Genomic DNA, 13,524 nt, shown 5'->3' on the forward strand with positions numbered 1-13,524 from the left:
GGTATGATTTAAAAATTATTCTAATGTGTGGCCAGACTTCCCAGGAACCATCATTATGCTCCTTTACTCACAATGGCTATCATCTTAATGTGAATGAACAAGTGCCTCAGATTTTATTATCTCAATAGCTCAGAAAAACATTATTCTCTATTGAATAGCACTGACCCATAGGGGTAAAAATCAATAGTTTCAATGTATAAGTACAATGCAATTAAATTGATTTTTTTCATAAATAGCAAAATTGCTTTTAACAAGAATAATGGAGTGGGGAGGTTGAGGATGGGGAAGAGTCAATTAGAATTGAGTGTGTGCCTTGATCTACCTTAGACACTTTTGCCTCTATTGTCACATTTATCTTCCATGCAACCCAGAGTGTCAAGTATTATTATTCACATTTTTGTAGCTAAAGAAACTAAGAAGCAAAAGAGTTGATTTGTCTAAAATTACATAGCTTGGAAGTAGATTTCCCAAGAGGCAAATAAACCAATTGGCTCTCACTCATTTTTCATTGGACTATGTTACTCTTTCTAAAGAAAGCCTCACTGAAGTAATTCATGCAATAAAAACTTTCTATCCAAATCAAAGAAAGACAAAGCAGAGGAACATTCGAGGATAAAAAAGAGAGTATATAGGAAGTAGGGAATAAGAACAGCATTCTGAGTTAAGCAAAAATTAAGAAGGAAATAGTAATTTCACCCAGCATTCTGAACTTCATTTCAGGAAACAATTATGGTGTTTTCTAGCCAGTATATTGATGGTCCAAGATCTTTGTGTTCCCTGTATTGTGCCATAAAAATTTTAAGGTAGGGGCCGGGCGGTGGCGCTGGAGGTAAGGTGCCTGCCTTACCTGCGCTAGCCTAGGAGACGGACCGCGGTTCGATCCCCCGGCGTCCCATATGGCCCCCCAAGCCAGGAGCGACTTCTGAGCGCATAGCCAGGAGTAACCCCTGAGCGTTACCGGGTGTGGCCCAAAAACCAAAAAAAAAAAAAAAAAAAAAAATTTTAAGGCACAGCCTGTCCTGGAAATTGCCAAGCCCAGCAGGAGAGGAGATTTGCATACAACTAGAAAAAATAGTGTTTTGCTTTAGCCAAATGAATACCACAAACTAGGTATAGTTGAGGAAGCTGTTGGGTGAGTCAGAGAAGACTTCATAGAAATGGTGCAAGCAGAGAAGGGATCAAATATGGGGGGTAGAAACCAGCACAGGGTAAGAGGGACTGGAAAAATGATGATTTTATAAATTCCTAAAATAAATTTTATGTGCTCACTGCAATTATATATATACATATATATATATATATATATATATATATATATATATATATATATATATATATATATTCAAAGTTAAGAGCATAATCATCTCCAAGTGCCCCTACCACACATACACCATGCCACCAGAAAATCCAGCTACATTGCTCACACCAATCATCTTCCAGGAGAAAAGTGGAACAGCTCCACTACTAAGCTCCAAAAGAAAATGATAGCTGTCATCTTTTCCCTGGCAGACAGGTTTGGGCTTCCCTTGTAGACTCTGGTACCTTCTTCTTCCTGCCTGAATGCAAAGCAGCCCAAGGCTACACCTGACACCATCTTTCAGAAATGACCCAACTCCACAAACTTAACCATCAAAGCCATCAGTACATTCCTGATCTATAGAGCCTGGACTATATATATATATTATATATATATATATATATATGTGTGTGTGTGTGTGTGTGTGTGTATAAATTGTATATACATATGTAGAGAGAGAGACAACTGTATATCTATATCTCAAAATTTCATAGTAGTGTCAGTACTAGGATCACAAAATCTTGAAGGAAAGATGCATAGAACACCAAATGTCAGTGAGCCTCAACAGTAGTAACACAGAAGGCTCAACTAACACCAACCAGAGCCTAATAAATTCTTAGATAATAACTAGTAATATCATTGAGAGATACAGCAACTATTACAAATCAACCCTTATTTATCTAAGTTTTGAAAATTCCATTGCCTTTGTGCTGTAACAAGCAACATGAAGTAAATCTGTGCCTGCAAGGCTAGGGTGGTAAGTGGAAAACTGGGTACTCTTACAGAAAGAAGTCACATGGTGATGGGATTTCAACATTTGATACCTGAAATAGCTGTTTTGTGAACAACTTAGTAAACAACAGTGCTATAATAAATATTTTTTAAAAGCGAATTCTATCTGCTGCCATAGCCGTGGCTCTGCCAAGTGCACCCTAGTTCTAGGTAACTTATTGACAAAATTTAATTTAGGTTTCTTCCTCTCACCACATCCTTTGCAACCATTAACACCAACTTTGTTTCATGCTAAGATTACCAAGTATGTTTTGTTAGAGTGCTCTTGAGGGTGGGGATTCTTCATCACTTTTCATATCATATTCAAATTAAATGTAAAGGGAGCAGCATTCAGATAATTAAGGAGCTTTCAGGGCTTACTTTAAGTTTAAATAGAGTAACCAAATCAACTTTCATTAACATATTCTGGCCATTTCTTTAAAGCCTGAAAAAAATTTTAAACCTCCAATGAACCTTTATACTGTCATTCTTAAAGCAACTACTTACTTCCTTTCTTTTTTAATTAACAGTCAACTTAACATATTTTAAAGAATAATTTGTCTTCAGGAAAAAAAACAAGGTAGAGAAAGTCCAAAGTCACTTACTGAAATAAATTTAGGAATCATTAAGTCCATTTTAATAAGCTTTAGAGAGTTAATTAGAATAAATATAACCTTTATCTCCCTTTTTCTGTATCATCTTAAAGCAACAGAGCAAGGGCACTATAATGATACAATTTAAAAGTATCCTATACTTCACTGAATTCACAATTCTTTCAAGAAATAAATAAATATTTTCAAAAATAAATAAATAAACAGGAAAACTCCATAATTAACTGCTTAACTTAGACTTAAATTGTGCCATTTCACCTATAACATATCCCTCTCATTTTTGAGGATTAGCTAGGGTGAACAGAATTCTCCAACTACAATCTGATAGCTAAACGATTGAATCAGCTTAGGTGTCCAATGATAGATGAATGGATTATGAGAATGTGGTATATACACACAATGGAATATACTATGCAGTTCTAAGAAACGATGAAAGCATGCAATTTATTGCAACCTGAATGGAACTGGGAGATATTATCTTGAGTGAAGTCAACAGAAGAATAAGGACAAACAGAAGATGAGCTCATTTAACTGTGGTATATAGACTAACTAAATGAGTAAATATAACGTAATAAAGGGAGGGTCCCTAGATCCCCCCTTTGGAGTCCCTTGACTCCAAAGATTAGGGAGGAGGACAAAGAAGGAAAGAAATCAAGGTGGGAAAGAAGATAAGAAAGGAAAGTAATGGTAGAAAAGGGATTGGTCAGGTCACTGGTTATGCTGATGATATGGAAAAGTGGTTTAGCTATATGTCCAAGCACAAACTCAACAATATTGAAAACATATTATCAAAGCTACAGGCACCAGACTGTGTACTGTGCCTATCACAGTGTCAGGAATAGGTGAAGGGAGTGGAGATGGGGGGGTTAGTGATAGAAGTTGATACACAGTTTTTTAATAAAGTAAAAAATATATTTTTAAAAATGAATTTGATAGCACACCAATGTTAAATTCATAAATGTTGAGGCCAATTCTTGTTCTTATGAAATAATTTATTCAACTTATATTAATCCTATTTCTGAAAAATGGTTGTATTTAATGTATTAGTCTATATTCTATTTGATATGTTTTAGAGCAATTGTTTTAAACTCACACTTTACATACTTCTAGATCTTCTAAAGTAGGCTTTAGACTACTTTAGACTTCTAAAGTAGTCTGGAGCATCCATTCAGCTGGATTTTTTTTTATCCTTATCATTCAACCTAAAAGATCCAGTATAGAAATAAGAATTTCTGCCTCTATATTAGTTATAAAACTCCTGTCATTTCCCAAGACTTCTGTTTATGATATAGATCTTTTAAGCAGAGCTCAGGATTATAGAAGAATATCTATTCCCAGAAAGGCAGGACATTATAATTTAGAATATGCTTAGATTTATTATTTAATGTAGTAAAGATCAAAAGACTAGAGCCATTCTTTGCATATGGAAATCCCAGATTCAATCCCTCACAAAACATGGCACCTCTGATTACCATTGAGCATAGAACTCAAGCACTGAAATGGAGATCATTGACCCCCCAAAAATATTACTTGAAATAAAATAAATCACAACATTTCAGAAATAATAAACCTAAGATGTTATCTGTTCAAATTCTTCATGTAGCATATTTTACAAAACTAAACCCTAGCCCAGAAAAGTTAACTACTTAAGACCACACAATGATTTAACAACTCACAAAAGTTAGTGACGGGATTGGGCCTTCAATCTAGCACTTGAGCACATGTGCCACGCCCTGGCTGACAATGCTATCTGCCGAACTGAGACAGGAGCATCAGCAAAGAACTCGGTAGGAATATAGAACCTCTACTCCCTCCACAGACCCACTGAATCAGAATCTGCACTATTACCAGACACCTAAGTAATTTATTTTCACATTACAGTTTGAAAATCCCTGGTCAGATCATAATGTATCTTTCTGAAGGGAAAGTGAGAATTGTAGGAAAGCAGCCAGTGGTCTGAAGCCTAAGTTATCACATTTCTAAATGTGATAAAAATAAAACCTCAGTCTCATAGAAGTTTCATTATAATCCAGAATAATTCAGAATAGAATAATATGTATTATGTTTATGAGAATAGCTAGATATAGGACTATAAAGTTCATGACATGCATATATAATTTATGCAGAATGCCTGACAAAAATAGCTAAGTTAGTGTATAGTTACTACTATTATTTCCATTCATATGTTTACCATTAATATTATGCTCAAACAAAAGGAAAGTCTGACTTTGCATGACTATGCATCCATGCAAGGATTCTTTCTTTTTTCCCTAAATATCATTTTATCTTTGATATGTGAATTCTAGTTCTTGTTATTTATTATGTAATAAGTAATAACAAATCCTATAAACCTAGCATCTAGGAGCCCGAAGTTTTATAGTCATGACTGCTGCGATTTTCTCAAATAAGACTTATCAGCCAGAGGAAAACCCACAGCTTTAGCAACAATAGAAGCCCCTTAAAGGGATAATTTATAATCAAAATTTTGTAGCAGTCAGCATCAAAGAAAACAAAATTTGGGGGAAAATATAATTTATTTCAGACTGTAAAACCATACAAATAAATGGGATTTTTATTTTAGAGGTGACAACTTGGAATGACTATAAGACTGACACTAAACTAGAAAACCTAAGATTGTGACTCTAGATACAAACAGAGCTTTATAAACAACTGTGAAGTTAAAAAAAAATAGAAGAGGCACATTTCTGAAGGACAGAGGGTTTTGGTTTTGTTTGTTTGTTTATAGAGGTGGATGTGCACACCAAACTGTGCTCAGTGACTGCTCCTTGCTCTATGCTTAGAAATGTGCCTTTATTTTTTCCTTCGGAGTTGTTTCTAAAGCTGCATGATAAACACTTTGCCCCCATACTATCTCTCTAGGCATTCAGTCTTTTTAGAAGATTCCTAATTCATCTTAACATTCAACAAGGATTGAGAAGTAGTATTCTTCAATCACAGAAACTTGGCCTTATTTAAGAGAATCAGTTCGGGATCAGGGATATAGTCAATAGTAGAACAAATATTCCTCCTTCATGAAACCTTGGATTTAATTTCTAGTAGTAAAATTAGAGTTAGTTTATGTAGAGCTATTGGCTAAAATTAATAAAGGGCTCCTAAAATTTATGTAGTGAATGTAACTTCAGTGTGTACCTTTTTCAGGTCTCTTTACCATTCTTCCAGGACTTCCATCAAGAGGAAGGAAGCCCCTGGACCAATATCCTCTAAGATGTTTATATGGACCAGTGGTCGGAGCTCTTCATCTTACAGACATGATGAGAAAAGGTAAAAATTTGGGACCCTGGAAAATTCAAAATAATTTAACCTGATTATTAACCTCCAAGACAAAATTATCAAGGGAAGGCATTCAACATCTAAGATTTATGGACCTGGAAATATTAGTATGGGATGGAAAAAGTAGAGTTTTAGACACTTTATCTTTCTTCCTCATTTTCTCTATGTTCATTCCCACTATATCTTCACTCACCACATAGCTTTGTAAAAGGTATTCCCTGTCAGAAATCACACACAGAGACACATTGATATACACATATATACACATTTGTCAGTTTGTTTAATGCCAATCAGATTGACACCTTTGACTTCCATCTAGCAGGGCCATCTGCAAAGTAAGAGATAAACAAATACACAGACTGTCCCAAGCTTTATGGACTCTAGACAGCCATAGGTGGTCTCACAGGCAGCCATTTATTCAATACAGTATCACTCTCTCTACCCAGGCTTCCAACTTGTGAGCCATTGCTTTAGTTGGTAGAGACACTAAGAACAGAGTTAAGTATACCAATATTCAAAAGGTTCATGAAGAACAAAAGCTGGGGTATTTCACATGGTCAATCAGTAGGCATCTTAAGACACCCAAAACTATTCATATTATTATTTCCTGGATTCATTTTGTTTCCCCAGTCATCTATTCTATTTTTCGATGGGTTCATGTTTGCAAACACTGTGTATTCTAAAACTTAACATGTTTTTTTCCAAGGAGAGTATCTCAACCTTGGGGTTTGTTTATTAAGGAATGATTTTCCACATGTTAACTCCAGTTTTACCTTTAGGTATTCACTAAATGAATCTTCCCCATCCTTTTAATGTACCGACTATTTTACTCTGCATTGAATTTTTAACACATATATTGTTCCTCCTATGCTCAGTGATGAAAATAGCATTTCAAGGCATTGAATATAATCATAGGAAAGGAAAGAGAAACTATGAAAACATGAAAAGATTATTACTAAATAGGTCCATTGACTTCGTCCTTGGATGAAAATGGCAAGAAGAAGAGGGAGACTAAGAGAAACAAAAGCAGTGTTAATGGAAGACAAAAAGACAATTATACATCTCAATCCAGCCCTCCCACATGGGTTAAGGGAGTAAATGCATTCCAGAAACTCCCTAACCATTTTAAAAGTATTTTACTGTCTCCATTTGTTTTCTTCTTTTTTCATTGGCTTTGTACTTTGTTCTTTGGAGAAACTACATTTCAAATGTCTGTACCAGCATACTGCAATTTAAACAAGTCTCACCTGCCTGCAAATTATATATGAAATTAGGATTGATGACTAATGCAGAGCACAATAAGAAGTACCTAGCAAAAGTTACTTTACTGTATTTTTGAGAGTAAACATTTTTATTTTCTGCTTCATAATCTGTATTTTATAGAAATATTATATTTTGAAAAATTCTGAAAGAAAATTGTTTTCATAAGCATGTAAAATTTGGAATTAACTTTAATATTCACAATAGATATTTGTTCCATAAATCATAGAATGTAAACAATCACTTGGCATGGGCTTGACATAATACTAACAAAAAATAAAGTTGAGGAATTACATGCAAAATAGTATTTCAGCCACCAAGCAGAAAAATTACTTTTTCCCAAATGCTTTGTATTATACTATATTAATTATAGAAAAAAACTATGTTATGCATCAGTATCCAGAAAGCAGCTAGTGCTGAAACAAAGTTCCTAGTGCTCATTAAGATACAAGCCGATAAACGAAAAATGTACTTTCTTTGTTCATTGCTAAGTTTTTAGACTTTTCCTTAATTATCAACCAAGTTGTTTTTATGTGTTTCCATCAACTAGATGGAATCATCTTTCAGCAAGATTTGTCTTCCAGATTAAACTGTCATGTCATTTTGAAATTGTATATACATTTTTATTTCCCTTTAAAAAAAAAGTTATAGTGCAGAAGAATATGTAAAGGCAGAGATGATGTTGCTTCACAGAAACATGTGACTGGCAAAATCAGGGGATTTTGAAGGCTTTGTCAGAGCAGGACCAGTTCAGTGATGTATTTGGCTGACTTCCTACTTATTCACTGAATAATTAGTTCTCGTTGAATATTCTCATTGAATTGAATAATCTTAATAAACACAATTTAATTTACAAAGGAATTACCCTTAAGAAATAATTACTCAAACTCACTTTTATGTGAGTACAACAAAGAAGCAAAGCAAGAGAAGAAATGATAGTCAATAAAAACCGACCAAAAGTGCTGGAGCTATAACACAGCAAGGAGTAGGATATTTGCCTTGCAGCAGCTGACCAGGGTTCATATGGTCCCCCAGGCCCCGGGGCCTGTCAGTAGTAATTTCTGACCACAGACAAAGCCAGCAGTAACCCCTGCACACCACCAGGTGTGGTCCAAATACCAAACAGAATAAAACAAACAAACCAAAAAATAGTGCCAATGGCATGAGGCACCAATGGAGTGGTGAAGGGATTTCAGTAGTGAAGGAATATGGCACTCTTGTGGTAAGTGTATGCATTACCATTGTTATTCATGAACTACAATAAATAAAAAAGAAGCAATTATGCTCTACACTACATGTTTTGCTAACGTTTTTCACTTTTCACTTGAAAGATCAGGATGGTTGTATTTATTGTACAGAAAGGAAATTCAGGCTTAGAGATATTTAAAGAACATGCAATGTCCAACAACTAACCAATGATTTATGCAGAATTTAAAGTCCGGATGTATTTTGTCCCCTGATGCTCCTTTATTTTCTTACATAGGTTCTTGGCAAATAGGATATATTGGGAGCAGCACTGGACAAGCTTGAATTATGTCAAAATAAAGTTAAATATTACATAAAAATGAATTGTAATAAACACAAAAATATGACAGGTTTATGGAGTAAGAGGAGCAACTAATTAACCCCCTATTCTCCACCAGTAAGATTTCATACAAAACCGTAATGTGGGCCTGGAGCAAAAGTTTATCGGGTAGGGTACTTGCCTTGCATAATCCCAACCCAAGTTTGATCCATGGAACTCTACATCATCCCCTAAGCATCACCAGAGGTGATCCCTGAACACAGAGCAGGAGTAAGGCTGAGTAGTGCCAGGTTTTACCCAAAATACAAAAAAATAAAAATAAAAGTCATAGCATTCCTGTTTCTATTTTAGTACAACTTCCAAGTTTATTTTCCAAGAACGGTTTCAGTCACTGTGGGATTTAAGATAATCAAAACTTTGACTCTAAGTCAATCATTTTTTTAGCAACTTTTATGTATTTGACAGGTTTGACAAGTTTTATGAAGTCAGTTGGATTAATTTAGGTGTATGAAGTAAAAAATTGGAAAATGGACAATAAAGACAATAGACTTCGCCATTGTTTTGCGCATGCCTGTAGATCCTTGTGAATCACATTTTTGTCATTACCTAATTCACAGTCTCTTATACAATAGGACTTCAATTTTAAAACTGTGAACAGCCTCTATTGCTCTGCTTATGATACTCCTGATAGCAGTAATCATGGTGATAATGAAGGTGATGGCTGATAATGAATCTAGATAATTAAAGTCTCCCAATTAATTATTTGAATATAAATTAACTGGATGTTGTGCCCACGCAGTTGAGAAATGTTAGCAATGGTCTCACCTCCAGTTTCTTTTTACCCTACAAACCTGCCCCCAGTGTCTGTAGATTTTTCAGTTGTATCTCATACAAATCCTAGCCACCAGTTAACTAAAACTCCTCTGCTCCTCTGTTTAGAACTTCTTCCCAAGAGCAGAGGCAAGCTTGTCAGTATTTCATCTTTGGACTACTCAAAAGGTAGCATATCAGAAAACCAGACTATGGCAAGCCAACAACTAAGTGGAAGAAAATGCCTGCTGAAATTCTGACATTATATGTTTTATCATAATGACCAGAAAGATAGTGCAGCAGGCAGGGCATTCTCCTTGCACACAGCTGACTTGTGTTTAATTCCTAGCTCCCTATATGGTCCCTAGAGTCACATCAGGCATGATACCAGAACACAGAATCAGGAATAAATCCTGAGAACAGAGCCCGTGTAAGCCTTGAACACTAGGGGTGGCTCCAAAACAAAACAAAATAACAGCCAAAGAAACGCTTAGGCTTAAAAAACTGAAATCAAGTTTACCTTTGTTTATTATGTTTACCTTTGGTTTATTATATTGTTTCAAAGCTTTTTATAAAACATGCTATATAAAGTATGTCAGACATATCCTTAGACTCCACTTCACAATATCAGAGATATGATGGAATACTTTTGCTTCTCACAAAAACTTGTTAGGTGGGATTATTAATCTTTAAATTCCAGGTGGCAAAAATAAAATAGCAGCAGTAATAACTAATTTAGAAATTAATGAACAGTTGTCTAAGAACATTATGACTGAATGCTTATCAAATATTTTGGATTCTTTATATTAAAAGATAAAAAAGAAACAAATATAACATATTTTCAAACAAGGAATGATTATATTATAGACACCCAAATACCCTTTTATAATTTTTTTAAAATGTGACTCTGTGACAGAGAAGATGAATGGTATTTCTAAGATACTAGGTTAAGTCCCTGATACTGTAAATGAACAATGCCAAATTCTATAACACATGAGAAAATTTCCCTAACAGCACCCAGTAATAAACATCATCTTTATTTTTGCTTTTAATTTCGTTGATTTTTTCCTGAGTTATTAATATGTGAGTCCTCAAATAATATATTGTATTCTATTATATGTTAGATAATTATCAATTATTTTGTAACTTGCTTTTTTCAACATTGTGTTTTTATGATTTATCAGTGCTAATATAAGTAGATCAAAGTAAATCATTTTTTGTTTTGGTTTGGTTATTTTTTGGCATTGACATTTTCATTGTATGAATTTACTACCACTATCCAATCTACTCATAATGTATATTTATATTTTTTAAGGTTTTTCCATGGACGACAGTGATTCTCTAATAGTTTGTTTGTTTGTTTGTTTATTTTGGTTGGGGGGGCACATTCGTCAGTGCTCAGATGTTACTCCTGGCTCTGCACTCAGAAATCGTTCCTGGTAGGCTCGGGGGACCATAAAGATGTCAGGAGTCAAACTCAGGTTCATCCTGGGTCAGCCACAAGCATGGCAAATACCCTACCACTGTGCTATCTCTCTGGCTCCCTATAATAGTTCTTGTTAATTATTCTAGTTACAAACATTACTTAGGAGATGTACCTAATTTGGAGTGATTTGATTTAAAATATGTACAAAATACACTTTACCAGGACATGGTTTCTAAAGCAGCCATTACTATGATTTCTATATTTTAGTGCCTTGCCAGCAATTTTCAGATTTTTAATTTTCATCCGTCCAGAAGGCATTGTCATTTAAGTCCCATTTCTCAGATTACTGAGTTTTAATCTATTTTCCTAATGATTTTCTGTGAAGTTCCTGTTCTAATATTTAGTCCATTTTTATCCTGACTCATTTATCTTTTTCTTATATATCTGTTTGAAATATTTAGTAAAATCTATTTTCACTCTTTGCCTCTATATGCAAAAAGCTTGTCCCAATTTGTTACTTGTATTTCCATTTTCCTTATGATTTTTTCATGAACATTTATCTTTAATCTTATTTTATTAATAATTCTTTGCGGGTTATTTTTTGGGGAGGGGGAGACAGGGTAATCTGCAGTGATGCTTAGGACTTCCTCCTGCTCTGTATTCAGGAATCACTCCTTACAGGACTAGGGGGATTATATGTAGTAACAGGAATTGAACAGAAGTCATACAAGGCAAACACCATGCTTCTTGGCCCTGCAAGTTTAATCATTTTACTTTAAGTATGTATGGTCTCATTCATAAATGATTCAAGCAACACATTCTCCACTAGAATGTCAAGGTCCATCCATTATTGTTCCATTGTCTCTTCTAACCACTCCCACAAGTTTCATGGAAAATTTTTCTACTAAAAAGTCTGCAATATCTGTTACCTTTGGGCATTTGTTATCCCCAAATAAATATTTTTATCTCACATATAGAAAAGATAATTCTGTTTCTCTCCCTCTCCTTCTGACTTATTTCACTCAGCATGGCAGCCTCCAGCTACATCAGGGGTCTCAAACTTGCAGCCCGCGGGCCGTTTGTGGCCCTCCGTACAACAGTTTGTGGCCTGCGGCTGGCCTTCAAATATCGCAGTATTTGCAATTATTTGCTTAACAAATAATTGCAATAAAAATCACATTAGTAAGAAAATATCACATTAAACATGTGCATACCCCGAGCAGTTCTTGCGATTTTTTTTTTACTAATGTGATTTTTTATTGTGAATATTCGGTAAGCAAATAATTGCGAATACTTTGCGCCTAGTGCAGACGTCATTTCTGCTGCTCCTGCCTGCTGTCCCTTGCATTATCAGAGGCCTAAGGGCCAGAAGGGAGAGAAGTTTATTACAGAAATAGATTTTGTCATACCTTCATCATGACTTCATCAAAGCCTGCAGTGAAGAGAAAGATTGATGACGAGCACAGACAATTTCAGGAAAAGTGGGAGATGCAGTACTTCTTTGTTGAGCCCAGGGGCATCCCCACATGTCTTATTTGTTCAGAGAAAGTTGCAATGCACAAGGAATACAACTTGAAACGCCATTATTCAACTAACCATACTGAGGAATGTGCAAAATATCAAGGAAATGAGAGAGCCAAGCGGGTTGCCAGTCTTAAAACAGTCTAATGAGGCAACAAGATTTCTTCAAGAAAGCAACAAAAGAGAATGTTGCATCAGTCGAAGCTAGTTATATGGTTAGTGAGATGATTGCTAAGGCAGGGAAACCATTCACAGAAGGAGAGTTCGTTAAAAAAAAATGCATGTTACAGGCTGCAAGTATTATCTGTCCAGAAAAGAAAGGTCAGTTTAGCAAAATCAGCCTTTCTGCCAACACTGTGGCAGAGCACATTTCTGACATGTCAAGTGACATTTATCATCAACTGTGTGAGAAAGCCAAATGTTTTGACGCATACTCAGTTGCTCTTGACAAGGGCACAAATATAACAGACACTGCAGCTAACAATTTATGTCCGTGGTGTTGATTGCAATTTTGAATTGACAGAGGAGCTGCTCACAATAATTCCAATGCATGGCCAGACCACCGCTAATGAGATATTTTGGCATTTGTGTGATGTCATTGAGAATTCAGGTTTGCCATGGAAGTGGTTTGTTGGAATAATAACCAATGAAGCGCAATCAATGACAGGGAGGAAAAATGGACTGGTGGCACTCGTTCAAAGAAAACTTGAAGAGGAGGGTGTAGAGAAGGCCATTGTTCTTCACTACATTATCCATAAGCAGGCCCTTTGCAGTAAATGCCTGCTGTGTGACAATGTGATGTCTGTTGTTGTGAAATGCATCAACCAAATCAGATCCAGGGACTTAAAGCACAGGAGGTTCCATGCTTTTTTAGAGGAAATGAAGTCAGAATATGGAGATGTGCTCTATTTCACCAAGGTATGTTGGCTCACAGGGGAAATGTCCTGAAAAGATTTTTTGAGTTGAGAGGAGAAGTGAAAGCCTTTATGGAGAAATACTGTTTCTGAGTTGA

General features: G+C 35.3%; 1 protein-coding gene across 1 annotated transcript in view; it reads left to right on the plus strand.

Annotated features, from left to right (window-relative positions):
* Window positions 1–13,524, plus strand: part of KCNMB2 (potassium calcium-activated channel subfamily M regulatory beta subunit 2) — a 329,861-nt gene that overhangs the window by 281,668 nt on the left and 34,669 nt on the right. Inside the window, exon 2 of the mRNA XM_049775225.1 lies at window positions 5,839–5,961. Coding sequence (XP_049631182.1) covers window positions 5,906–5,961 — 56 coding nt within the window. The 5' untranslated portion in view covers window positions 5,839–5,905. The remainder of the gene's footprint in view (window positions 1–5,838; window positions 5,962–13,524) is intronic.

This window comes from Suncus etruscus, chromosome 6 (assembly GCF_024139225.1).
Source record: "Suncus etruscus isolate mSunEtr1 chromosome 6, mSunEtr1.pri.cur, whole genome shotgun sequence".
Classification (NCBI taxonomy): Eukaryota; Metazoa; Chordata; class Mammalia; order Eulipotyphla; family Soricidae; genus Suncus; species Suncus etruscus.